The 12,800-nt window shown below is 42.7% G+C and overlaps 1 protein-coding gene across 2 annotated transcripts in view; it reads left to right on the top strand.

Moving 5' to 3' along the window:
• Positions 1 to 10,928, top strand: part of fgfr1a (fibroblast growth factor receptor 1a) — a 31,376-nt gene extending 20,448 nt beyond the window's left edge. Inside the window, exons 8-18 of one of the 2 annotated variants that reach the window (XM_083913048.1) lie at positions 1,021 to 1,165; positions 3,607 to 3,797; positions 4,220 to 4,365; positions 4,650 to 4,771; positions 5,278 to 5,388; positions 6,239 to 6,429; positions 6,542 to 6,664; positions 6,746 to 6,816; positions 6,903 to 7,040; positions 8,683 to 8,788; positions 8,900 to 10,928. In XM_083913048.1, coding sequence (XP_083769174.1) covers positions 1,021 to 1,165; positions 3,607 to 3,797; positions 4,220 to 4,365; positions 4,650 to 4,771; positions 5,278 to 5,388; positions 6,239 to 6,429; positions 6,542 to 6,664; positions 6,746 to 6,816; positions 6,903 to 7,040; positions 8,683 to 8,788; positions 8,900 to 9,076 — 1,521 coding nt within the window. In that variant the 3' untranslated portion in view covers positions 9,077 to 10,928. Of the gene's footprint in view, positions 1 to 105; positions 257 to 1,020; positions 1,166 to 3,606; positions 3,798 to 4,219; positions 4,366 to 4,649; positions 4,772 to 5,277; positions 5,389 to 6,238; positions 6,430 to 6,541; positions 6,665 to 6,745; positions 6,817 to 6,902; positions 7,041 to 8,682; positions 8,789 to 8,899 lie in introns of both variants that reach the window. The other variant, XM_083913047.1, reaches the window with a different exon arrangement.
• The last annotated feature ends 1,872 nt before the right edge of the window (positions 10,929 to 12,800 follow it).

Raw genomic sequence — 12,800 nt, 5'->3', positions numbered from 1 at the left:
CACCCCACAAAAAAAAAACCTAAACAGATTTTCCTGCATTATTTACTCCGATGATGTGTCTACTCCTTTTTTTCTGTGATGCACATGACATGTCTTTATTTCCAGCATTCTGGGGTCAATAGCTCGGACGCTCAGGTGCTGACCCTCTACAATGTGACTGAGGAGGAGAGCGGAGAGTATATATGTAAAGTGTCCAATTATATAGGAGAGGCCAATCAGTCGGCCTGGCTGACTGTCACCAGATATGAGCACACAGGTAACCACCACGCAGCAGTACAGGGACGACACAGTGGAGGTGCTTCTAGGACTACCAGGAAAAACTAGGGCCGACAACCTCAGCTGTTTCTCTCCTCCCTCCCTCCGTTTCTCCCTCCCTCTCTCCTGCCTCAGTGCTCCTGACTGTAAATGACGCTATGGAAAATTCCCAGCAGAACAGTTGAAAGTGTTTAGTCTCAGGTTTATGTTGGACCTGTTCTCATTCCTGCCCCATGCCTGTGCTATGCCCTCCTAAAAAGGGCCTCTCTTGCCATCTTCTTCTATTACTCTCGCTCCCTTGCCCTTCAAAGTCCTCTCTGCACGGGTCACAGACTCTCTCTCTCTCTCTCTCTCTCCCCCTTTTTTTTCCAGCTGTCCTCCTCTGCTTACCTATGTTTCACAGACCTCCTTGTCTAATGCTTACATAGTTTTTCAGAAGTGCGGAAGTGTGAGTTAAGTGAGCCCTGTTCTGCTGTGGAGTTTTCCATGTTGCCCATCTCTCTTGCATGTAGAAATGAGACTGAGGTATTTGATGTGGTGATGGCAATGTGGGGTTCAGCAGCGCAGAGTCAACCTAACCAGCTCCTCCACTAACAGATACTGGAGTCCTCTGCAGGGGCTCTCGTGGTACTTTTTGGGCAGATGGTGTTGGATCGAGGAGGAGAACGCTCCTTTTATCCCCTTTCTCTTTCAGAATCCTTTACTCATGATTCCCTTTCCCCTCTTGGGCCTCTTGTTGGGTCTGCTTCCTTTGTTATTTTCTAGACCGCTGGCCTTAACACCACGGACAAGGAAATGGAAGTCCTCCAACTGAGAAATGTGTCTTTTGATGACGCTGGGGAGTACACCTGCTTGGCGGGCAATTCTATCGGGTTCTCTCATCACTCTGCATGGTTGACCGTTTTTGAAGGTATCAGTGGTTCTGTCTCTCCTGTATTTCCATTGTTTCTCTTTTCCAACTCCAGCCTGGCTGTCCACCTTCACAATTGCCAGAAAAGGGTCTTGACCGACTCTAGTTCTGTTGAAAATTGTGAGAGGAAGCAAGGGCGAGTTACAAGTACTAAAACTCCCCCTGTCTCTGTCCTCAGCATGGCTCCTGCTCCATCTAAACTCTCTAGATGGGAGAGTATGGGCCATGCTCTGCTGTTTCTTAAATGAAATTAGAAATGACAAACAACCCAAGAGCTGTCTTCTACCTGGTCTACCATGACCAAAAAAATCAACACATCGAAACAGGCCAGTAGTTCATTAAAAAACAAGCCCACATAGAGGTATACTTAACGGTCTTAGCCAGGTAGAACTTCTCATTTTTAGTTGGGTTGTTTGGCAGCTCTGATCAGATTTCACTTTGAACTGTCTCCTCCGTTCTGCTCTTTTACTGGTGTTTGCATTCGATTTGGTGTGAAGTTGATTTTCTTTGACAAGCACTACAAATGACATGTATTCCTGATGTCATTTCCTGCTGTGAGCACAGCGGCTGGCTTTGATAATTGGCCCACTGTAGTGGATGTGTCTCATTCCTGAGGGTTGGAATGGGCATTTATCCAATTATCAAACTGCTTCTCAGTCAGCCTCTTCACACAAGTGCAGCTCACTTGTGTTGCTGGTGTTGGTTAGGGGTGTTACGGTACACTTCAGTCAGTATGGCATCCTTGGTTTGGGATGCATTGCTCAACATCCATTACACATTAGTTGTATGAGGCATATAGTAAAATAAAGGCAACACAATGCCAGACAAAATACTGCGATTGCAGAATGCAAATGTGAATTTAAATTTAAATACAACACTCACAAAGCAAATGAGCAACTAGAATAACTCACTGCAGGATTTGTTATGTAAATTACTGTACTGTATTAAAAAATAATAGCGAAGTTAAAGGGAGGATTTGGCTTTGTATGAGGTACCTTTCTATAGTCGGTGCATTACCTACAGTAGATGGTAGTTACCATGTCAGTTAGGAGAAGCAGATAGGAGCAGACACTGAAGTTGCCGTGGATGGCAAGATAAACTTGAGTCACCCTTTTTTCTTTTCTTAAAAAAAGCCCACCTTAAAAAAATCTATTTCAGTTTAAGTGTACACAGCAGTCCATTGCTTAGCTCCTCGGTTGGTACTCCACGCCGTGCTAACCGTCATCTACTGTAAATAACACAATGACCATCAATAAGTACCTCATACAACCCCACTTCAAAACAGCCAAACAATCCCTTTTAAAGTTGTCCATGAGGCATATATGCTCATTCATCCAGAATTGTTTTTTTTGTAATATGCAGCGCAGGAATGAAACAGTTGTATGGATTTAAAAGACTGTCGAGATGTTCAAGAATAAGAAAATACTTAATACATCCAACTGCATCCTTAGTAACTTCAAAAGGATTTAAAGGTAGACTTGTGTATGAAAGAGAAACTCATTCAGAACTGATTCTTGAGAGCTAGTGCCTGCACACAAAGCCACATCCCAAGCCAAGCTATGCTCCAAACTATATTTTTCACTGGAATAAAGAATCCATTGCACGCCTCGAATTGGTATTGAATAAACGTTGGTGTTTTCACTGAATGGGAGGAAAAAAACAAGATCTGAATTGGACAGTTTTATTTTAAGTGTTGTTATAATTATATATGTTATTTAATATGATAAAAGAAACATTGTATTACCAGCACCAACACATAATTCATTCTTAATTGCTTTACAAACAAAGTCAGAATTCGATATTGAATTGACAACGTCAAAGCAGTTAAACTACTGTATTGAGCTTATGCTCTGTCGTATGCTGCTTTTAGTTCTACAAGTAGACATGAAACGTGAATTAGGCTATTTGATGAAGAAGAAATGATGTGTTCAAACAGTGTGTGTGTGTGTGTGTGTGAAGTGTTGATATGCTGCATAAAATTCAGATCCTTTGCACACTGTTATAGTAATTGTAAAAGTAAAAAAAAAAAATCTATGAGTGTAACAAAGTATTCATATTGGTGTTAATGTTAAAAAAAAATTATCCGGAAAAAAAAACGTATTTTTGTTTAGATCTGAATTTGGTTCAATTGGGTCATTTGGGTTTATCCCAACTATTTCACAGTGATTCAATAACCACTAGTGTGAAGCCCTGTGCTTCCAAAAAAGTTGTTGTCTGGTCTGTGTCAAAGGTTCTGGTTTTTAGACAGGCCAGCTGTGTGTTCGGGTGTGTGTGTGTGTTTGAGTGTTCAGTTTTATTTGTGTTGTTGTGAAAGCATGGGTGTGTTTGGTGTGATTGGGTATAAAAAGTCAGACCTTCTGTGTTAGTTTGATTTCATGGATGACCGCTGACCCCACCCCTCCCTGCCCCCTGTCACCCCGCATTCCCCTTCTATCATCTAGCTGTCCCGCACTATCCCCCAGCCAGCCACACCTACCTGGAGGTGGTCATCTACTGCGTGGGCTTCTTTTTCATTGCTGTCATGATTGCCATCGCAATTATCGTCAAGATTCGCACCTCCTCAAAGAAGAGCGACTTCAACAGTCAGCTGGCCGTCCACAAGCTGGCCAAAAGCATCCCTCTGCGCAGACAGGTAACAGAAAGTAGATAGGGGGTTTGGAAAATGTATACCTTTTCATCTCTTCCGTCTCTCAGCATGCCATTTATTTTGTTATTTTGTAAGTTCAAAGCTTTAAAGTATCCGAGCTCTTTGGCTCGTCTGTACATTTCCAAAGTTCATGTCTATATTAACCAAACCTAAAGCATGCGTCCAAAGAGCTTTCAGGTTTATTGTAGCTCCTTGAGGTCTTGTACATCTGGTAAGTATGAGTATTCGAGAAGTATTTCTTTTCTACTAAGGTGTAAGGGGTTGGGGTGGTTTTGACATGGTCCTATATGGAATCTTATCAACTTCTCTGTAGTTAATTTTCTCTTGGCCACTGTGGACTAAATAAGCTCCTGTAACCTGTGCCTGTTCCACTATGAGGGGAGTAATGTCGGTCTTCTGTTCCTCAGGTGTCTGTTGACTCCAGCTCCTCCATCCACTCTGGAGTGATGCTGGTCCGTCCCTCCCGCCTCTCTTCTAGTGGATCTCCAATGCTGTCAGGGGTATCAGAGTATGAACTGCCCCAGGATCCACGCTGGGAGCTTCCACGGGACAGGTATGTCCCGGAGAAAACATTTGGACAGGGAAACAAGCTGATGTTGAGGTGCCTTTACGCAAGGCACTGCTCCAGAACTGTGTGGTTGTACAGGGCGCAGTCTGTCAAATTGAACTAAACCTCAAAAGCAAAGTTTCTTAAATTGAATCTTAACTTAAGTTTAAAATCAACTTAAAGCATTCAAATGAAAGGCAAAAATACACACACACACACACAGTACAGGTTAGGACTTGAACATACTACCATATTGTTATTGACTGTTTCGTGTCTTCTCCCCCTCACAGACTTGTTCTTGGGAAGCCACTGGGAGAAGGCTGCTTTGGTCAGGTGGTGATGGGAGAGGCACTGGGTCTTGACAAAGAGAAGCCAAACCGTGTGACCAAGGTTGCAGTCAAAATGTTGAAATGTAAGTTTGCTGCTCTCTTTGCTGTTCTCAGTCATGTAGACTTCAATGGGTTGATACTGAAACTAGAAATCTGATGGAATAAGATGAATTGCTTCAGTTTACAGTTCTAGATTTTGCAGAAACTCAGGGCTCCAGGGACATGCAGACTTCTAACACCACAACTGTGACGAACAGATACAAAGAGACATCTGCCATTGGCTCTCAGCCACTGTGCAAACGGGAGAGCAGAGTAAAAATTTATGAGAACCCTTGACATCCCATATAAAGTAGTGTTCATTAATGTGCAGGGAGGTGTGAGTATGTAGGGAAAGTAGCATTTACTGTCTCCTACTTTAAGTGCTTTTCCCAGGGAAATATCCTCCAGGACAAATGGCAGCCTAACTCCAAAAGAGATGCAGCGTTGGTGTATATACTTACAGGGTGTTGTTGCTAGGCCTTTTGGGGCCTTTCCTCCAACAGAACATTGACTAATTGCCCTAATGTGATTTCTCTCCCTTCCCCTCCAGCTGACGCCACAGAGAAAGACCTGTCAGACCTCATTTCAGAGATGGAGATGATGAAGATCATTGGGAAGCACAAGAACATCATTAATCTGCTGGGAGCCTGCACACAGGATGGTAGGACCAGAGAGTCAGGGGTCTGCTGTTGACCAGCCCTGGTCTGCTCAGACCAACACAAACACACACACACACGCCCATACGCACACTCCGTTGTCCCCCAGACGACCGTGAACCCTACTTTGAGAGATGTGTAGAACAGCATGAGTAACCGATGCTGACACCAGCTTCCGAGCTCGCAGTTTGAATTGACCACGGCTGCAGCCACTTCACTCCAGTCATGCCTGACGAAAAAGTAAAGAAAACTGACCTCTAATGACCTGCAGTGCACACCGCTCTGTTGCTTCCACACTGAAACACAAAGCTCTTCGTTCACTCCACTTTATTTACCAACTGTTACCAACTCAGTTTGCTATTGATCTCAAAGTATTTAGAGCTTCTGTCAATCCGGTCTTTAAGTCATGACGTAAAAACCGTCAAAGTAGTTTTTCCAGGTCCTAGGCGGTCCAAGCCTTGTTCTACGAGCGCTGTGTTCCCCTTTGTTTGAACCGATCTGAGTTTTTTTTTTTTTTTAAACACATTTTTTGAAAAGGTCTCACTGAAGAGAGAAGTGATCATAAAAGACTCACATGTTTGGCCATTGTTGTTTATTTTGTTCAACTGAGCATTTGGACCTGAAAATAGTATTTTGAAAGGTTGTTACGTCAGACTTAAAGACTGGAAAAGTGCAGGTTATGTTTATTTATTCACCTATAACCTCCAGTGCCCTTATGATAATTTCCTTACAGCTGCCATGATCTCTATTTTACAAAATAATATTATCAATACATAATAATTATATAATGTTATGTTACATTTGATGGTGTTGATTTTACGATTTATTCTTATATTTCTTCCCAATTGTTTCTAGGTCCTCTGTATGTTATAGTAGAGTATGCATCCAAGGGTAACCTGCGGGAGTATTTGCGAGCTCGGCGCCCACCCGGCATGGAGTACTGCTACAACCCAGACCAGGTTCCTGTGGAGAATATGTCCATCAAAGACCTAGTGTCCTGTGCTTACCAAGTGGCCAGAGGCATGGAGTATTTGTCCTCCAAAAAGGTAACAACAGAAGAAATAAGTTATCTATTAAATCTTCTTGATATCTCAGACTTTGTATTTGATTGCCGGCACGTTTGTGCAGTTCTAGTAATGTATGTTGTTATTTGTGCAGTGCATCCACAGAGATCTTGCCGCCCGTAATGTTCTGGTAACGGAGGACAACGTGATGAAAATAGCCGACTTTGGCCTGGCAAGAGATATTCACCACATTGATTACTATAAGAAGACCACCAATGTGAGTGTTCTCATCATTTGTGTAGCATGGAAGAATGTTAATACTGCAGTCAGCTGTAACACGTGTCTATCTTTTCCACAGGGTCGTTTACCAGTCAAGTGGATGGCTCCCGAGGCTCTGTTTGACCGGATATACACAAACCAAAGTGATGTGTGAGTATCACATCATCATTACTTTTACAATTCAGTCTTGATTGAATGTGAGGAAAACATTTCGTCCTGTATGTTTCTGTCTGCAGCTGGTCATTTGGGGTGCTGCTTTGGGAGATCTTCACCCTGGGGGGCTCTCCATACCCTGGAGTACCAGTGGAAGAGCTGTTCAAACTGCTGAAGGAAGGTCACCGTATGGACAAACCCACAACATGCACTCATGAGCTGTAAGGAAGCACTACACACCTCAAAGCAAACATGTTCCTCAGACTCTTTTGTTTGTGTTTGAGCTCTTAATATCTCTTTTCAAGCATTTCCTTATTTAGTAAGGAAAAATTAATGTGGGGGGATATTTAATGCTACGGCATGGCCAGAGGCATTGTAATCGTCTTTTATTGTGAAATAACCATTTTAGTACACATGACAGTGCACTACCTATGGTCTCTACATGATCAAAACAAGCATGTAATTCTGACACAACTGCATTTTTGGTTGATGACATCACACTGGAGAAATAATGAGGATTGTTTTCTAGAAAGTGATTGTTACAGAGACGCAAATCTAATGTTGAGTGAGTCCACGTACGTGTCCCACTTTGATATTGTGGGACATGAACTGAATAAAAGTCTCAGTTTTGAGTGGTTTTCTGATTTTGAGCTCGTCTAGTCACAAACAGACTCACTCTGAACCAGATGTTGCCTGCACTAATAGTAAAACTGTTGGGGGTATGTGTGTTGTGATTGAAACAATCTTTTTCCTGTTTAATCTGTGAATGCCAAGACCGTCTGTCTGCTCAGTCGCTGCTGTGTCTCATGCTTGGCTCAAGCAGTTGGCACTATTATACTCACATCGATGTTGTGTATGAGAAAGATTTCATGTGCTTAGCAACGTAATGATGATCCCTGCCATTGTTTGTGTGACAGCCAATAAAATGAAACGCTCTCAGGTCGAGTGAGCTCCAAAGGGAACATATTGTTCAGCATTGTTTTTAGACTGTCACCTTCCAGCTACAGCTGGATGCCAGTGCCTGATTGCATAAAACCACTTGAGTTTAAGGTTGGCCCTAAATTTTTACTAAGGATGCCCTAGAAAAAAAACGAGCTGCATAAAATCACCATATGGATTTGAAACATCAAAGGGTTTTCACTTACAGAATCCTCTCTTTGCCTTAAGCTACTTAACTATTCAATCGAGGTCTGTGTCACGGCGATGTGGGCTTTGTGTTTAGATGAATGGTGTTTGGTCCGTCTCTATGGCAGAATTCCTCATCGAACAGATTATCGGACATTTGCTGAAATCCACCAAATGCTCTGTTCTGTGGGGACTTTCACCATTTGCATTTTGCCATGCATGTGTTGATTGGCTTGAGTTTATTTTAGGGCGGGACTTTTCCATTCACCTGTAGGGGATAACGCTCTAAAACCAAGCTAAAACGTTCTCTCAGTTGCCTTGTTAACTCATCGTAAAACAATCAACATGTTCAAACTCGACAGAAACAAAATCAAATTCACCGAGCCCATGGTCGTTAGGCTGTTCCAACATTCAGCAGCCGTGGTAACTGAAGTGCACCTGTGCTGTATTATGACAGTAACTATTGTAAAAGCCTTAGTGAAAACACTTAAGAAAGGAAAGGGAAGGCTTTATGCAACACTCTTAAATAAACCCCTGAGCTCAGGGCAATATTTTGCACAAGGAACAAACCTATATTTGAAACTTGATGTAGTGTATGCTACTGAAAACAGGTTTCAAACCACTCCTCAGAAGAATGTAACCATATTTTAACATCATTTGTTTTTTAGAAATTACCACTCAAAGTGTAAAGGCAAGATAATCTGGATTGCTCAATTGTGAACCTGTTGATCTCTGCAGGTACATGATGATGAGGGACTGCTGGCATGCCGTGCCCTCTCATAGACCCACATTCAAACAGCTTGTAGAAGACTTGGATCGCTGCCTGGCGATGACAGCCAACCAGGTGAGTCCTCCAGAAATGTCTGAGAAGAAGAAGAAGAAGCAGAAATGTCTGTTTTTAAAAGTGAAATGTTGATTTATTTCCTTTCTTTCTGTCTCCCTTTGTTGCCTTCAGGAGTATCTGGAGTTGTCAGTGCCTCTGGATCAATATTCCCCCAGCTACCCAGACACCCGCAGCTCCACTTGTTCCTCGGGCGAGGACTCGGTCTTCTCCCACGACGCCGGGGCCGAGGAGCCCTGCCTGCCAAAGTTCCCTCCCCACTCCAACGGGGCAGCCATTAAGAAACGCTGATTCCTCAACTCCGTTCAGACAAACATTGACATTTCCTCTGCTCCCTGCCTCATGGGGTTGGACTCTTCCCCACATTCCCAGAGATGAAGCTAAAAAACACTAGTGCTCTGTGAGAAAGGAGCCCGGAGAGACGCCGCCGAAGAACTTGTGGGATCACACGGACTGAAGATTGCAGCCGTTTCCTGGTTCTCGGTGGGGACGGTGTTTAGGGGGCACTTTGTATTAACGGGAGTGGCAGCTCGTCACAGAGTCAGGAAAAAAAAAAAGAGCAGACTCCCACTCTTCTCTCCACTTTGAACATTCCAGGGGTCCGGAGAATCGAAAGGACTGACTGATATTGTCAGGATTTTGTTTGTTTTGTTGTTTTTTTCCCCTCCATGGTTGTTTTGTCAGTAGTGAAGGACAATATTCTGCTTTTCAGACCAAATCCAGAGAATATACTACCATGGGACATGCAGCACCGTGGCCCTCGTCATCAGTCATTATCTTCTTGTAAATACAGTTAGAAAATTATAAATATGAATATATATTTACATTGTACTCTTATTTTTATTACCATCATTGATTTGTTTTCTTTTGTACGAGGATGCTTTTGTTTGATCCATTTTTTAATATAGTCTGTAGGGGCAGTCGTTACATGGGAATATCTTTCAATTGCTGAGGATTACATGGCCAGTTTGTTTTTGCTGTATCACAGCTTTGATTCCCCTTAATTTACTGCGTAATCATCAATGGAAAAATATATATTGGGTTTTCTATTTTATAACTGTAAGTGCTTTCCACAACCTGCAAGACAGTGCAACTCGGTGTTTGGGGTCTCTCTCCATCAGATGAGATAGAATCATGAAAATATCTGTTGTGTGTCCGTGTGTGTGTGCGACTGTCGGTCTGTGTGTGTGTGCTGGATGCGTGCGGAGAGTTTCATCTGGTCTCATTCAAGATTGTTCATTTACTTCAAGGATGGTCACGGCTGTAAATGGTACCGGTTGTACGCCATGCCTGTTAAAATCCAGAGTAATTAGCCTCAGTCAACGTCGTGCACTTCCACTGTGCATGCCTTCCATGTGATGAACTTTTCTACTGTAAATGCTTTAACAGGAGTTACATTTGCTGCCATATAACTTCTGATGAAGGGTTGCGGAACACGTATGTCATCGTAAAAGGATTACATTAAATAAAAATGCTATTGAAAACAAACCGCCAAAGCTTTCAGAGTTTGAACTCGACTCCATAAACGGGTCTATAAATATCCAGATTTTCATGTTTGTGATGTAAATCATGTTTACAGAGATGGAACGATGGCCACTTCAATCTCCCACCCATTTAACACGGGTTGCCGGGGCCCTATTAGATATGATAATGTGCTGCTGACATCAGAAGAAATGTTGGTGAGCACGGAGAGCCACAGCCGGCAGTAAACATGTAATTTATGGCCGTGGGAATGGCTTGGCAAGTGCTGGTGCTACACTTCCATCCATCAGCCACACCAACCTTGATGCCCGTGTCTGGCTCTGGCTTCCTGCCATTGGCTGATGCATCACCTGGATTGCAGTCTCCACGCAACAGGCTAAAATGAGCCACACAGCACGACTGGCTCTCGACCTTTTTTAAAAGCCAGCTCTTACAGCTCGGGTCAATGCAGTTAGCCTTCTGTGCATACTGTATTACAGCAGATGGGGAGCGCAGTTTATGTGTTAATAGAGAACACATCCCTTTTACTTTCTAACACAGCTGATCAAAATGAAAGAACAAAGTATTAATACTTGATTTATTCTGAAATGCTGTTATTTTTTATTGTGTAGAATTTGGCTGTGGCTCTACCACTGCTGTACTAGCAGGTGTTTTTTTAATAACCAAGACACTTCACTAAATCCTTTATTTTGTGAAAACGAAAACGGGGCAACATTAGAGAACAGTGACTTTTGTGAATGCAAATGTTTGTGAACCTCCTTCAGCCTCATGCGATACATCTAATGCTATTGTCTCCCAATCAGCCCGCAATTTTGATGCCCCTGTCACACTGCAAAACAGGTTAAGCAGTTCCTTGAATCTAAGAATATTGAAACAATGTAATGTCCAGCCCGGAGTCAAGATTTAAACCCCCATAGAGAATCTCTGGAAAATCCTCGGCATCAGCGTAATGGCTAAGAAACCCACTACAGTTACTGGAGTCATTCAAAGCAGGGGCCTCTACACCTCCTATTCATTATTGAATCACTGTTTCTCTTCTCTTACATGATAATACTTTTCCAGATCCTCTGAGCTTCTCTCCTCTCTTTCTGTATCATTCATGTCTCATCAATGCATGTTACTAATTCAACTTCTTCCCCGGAGTTGTATGTGCTTTGTCGTCTCGCAGGTCTCTGCTGATTGTGGTGGTGCCTGCTGCCGTGGTCCTGCGTGACGCTTCCTGCTGCTGTTATAATCTATAACCTCAGCTGTGCTTGTTTCTATTATTCTGCTGTATTAACTGCCATAACATATGAGTCATATTCACATTACTATAGATATTATTATAGTTACTGGAAGTGTGTCTGTCTCTGTCTTTGTGTCTGTCTTTGTCTCTTCTCTCTCTCTCTCTCTCTCTCCTTTTCTTCCTCCCCAACCGGTGCAGACAGATGTCCGTCCTCCACAGAGCTGAGTCTGTCTGACGTTCCTGTCTGTTATAGTGAAGGTTTTCAACGCCACCGTACTCTACGGGGGAATTGTTGGGTCTATGTAAATCATAAATAAGTCATAGAGTGTGGTCTTTACCTAGTCTGTAGTGTCCTGAGATAACTTTTGTTATGATTTGGCACTATAAATTGAATTGAATTGAATTGAATTCTCTTCTGACATGATTGTTACTGTTTTATAATTTTGCTCACGGTTTTTCTCACAAAAGTTTTTGTTGCCTTGGTTACCTAAAACAACATGAAGTGGTAGAGCCACAACATATATTCTATCAAATTCTGAACAATAAAAAATCCCCATATAACACTTTGTTCTCTAATTTTGATCATCAGTGTCTGAATTCAAGTTACTGGGATTTGTAAGTGAACACCGATGTACTGTACCGTGTACGCTCAATGCTCGTCGTGGCCTTCAGGGGCACAAGGCCACCTCCAGATTTCCAAACAGACTTTCAGAATTCAAACAAACAAATGACCTCATTGTTTTTCGGCAGAAATATCATCCAGTCCTGGAAACGGGGTGGGGGACAATAAACCGTATTATGTGTGCCGTGGTTGAGGTGATGATGAAGAGCTATATTTGAGATTTGAAAGTGCAGGAGAGGCCTCGCTTTATAACCTGCTAATGGTGCGAAGTGAGGAGCACAGGTGTCATTAGGCGGAGCGCGTTATCACTTCTGACAGATGGCACAGGAAGAGTTCGGTAGAGCAAAGTTCATCAGCTATCCTGCTGATAATTTATGAACTCAATCCGTAGGTGTCTTTACTTTACTGTGATGGGGACAGAGTAAGGTGTTTATGGTCAACTGTTATGATTGGTCAGTGTGACAGTAGCTGATTAAATGATTTCTAATCGCTGAGATGAAAGACGACGAGACTGCTATGTTCTGCTTTTGACTCCTCAGACAAATCACTATCTGATGACTGATGGGGGAGTGGTAATTGTTTTGGGAATACTGGAATTTCAGCCATCCCAGCTTTACCCAGTAATTGGTAGGTTAAGCTCAAGCAACACTCGTTGCCCAATCCTTGCCAGCCTAATATGATGTGTC

The sequence above is a fragment of the Echiichthys vipera genome (assembly GCF_963691815.1).
Source record: "Echiichthys vipera genome assembly, chromosome: 4".
Taxonomy (NCBI): domain Eukaryota; kingdom Metazoa; phylum Chordata; class Actinopteri; order Perciformes; family Trachinidae; genus Echiichthys; species Echiichthys vipera.
This window is presented reverse-complemented; position numbering and strand designations above follow the sequence as displayed.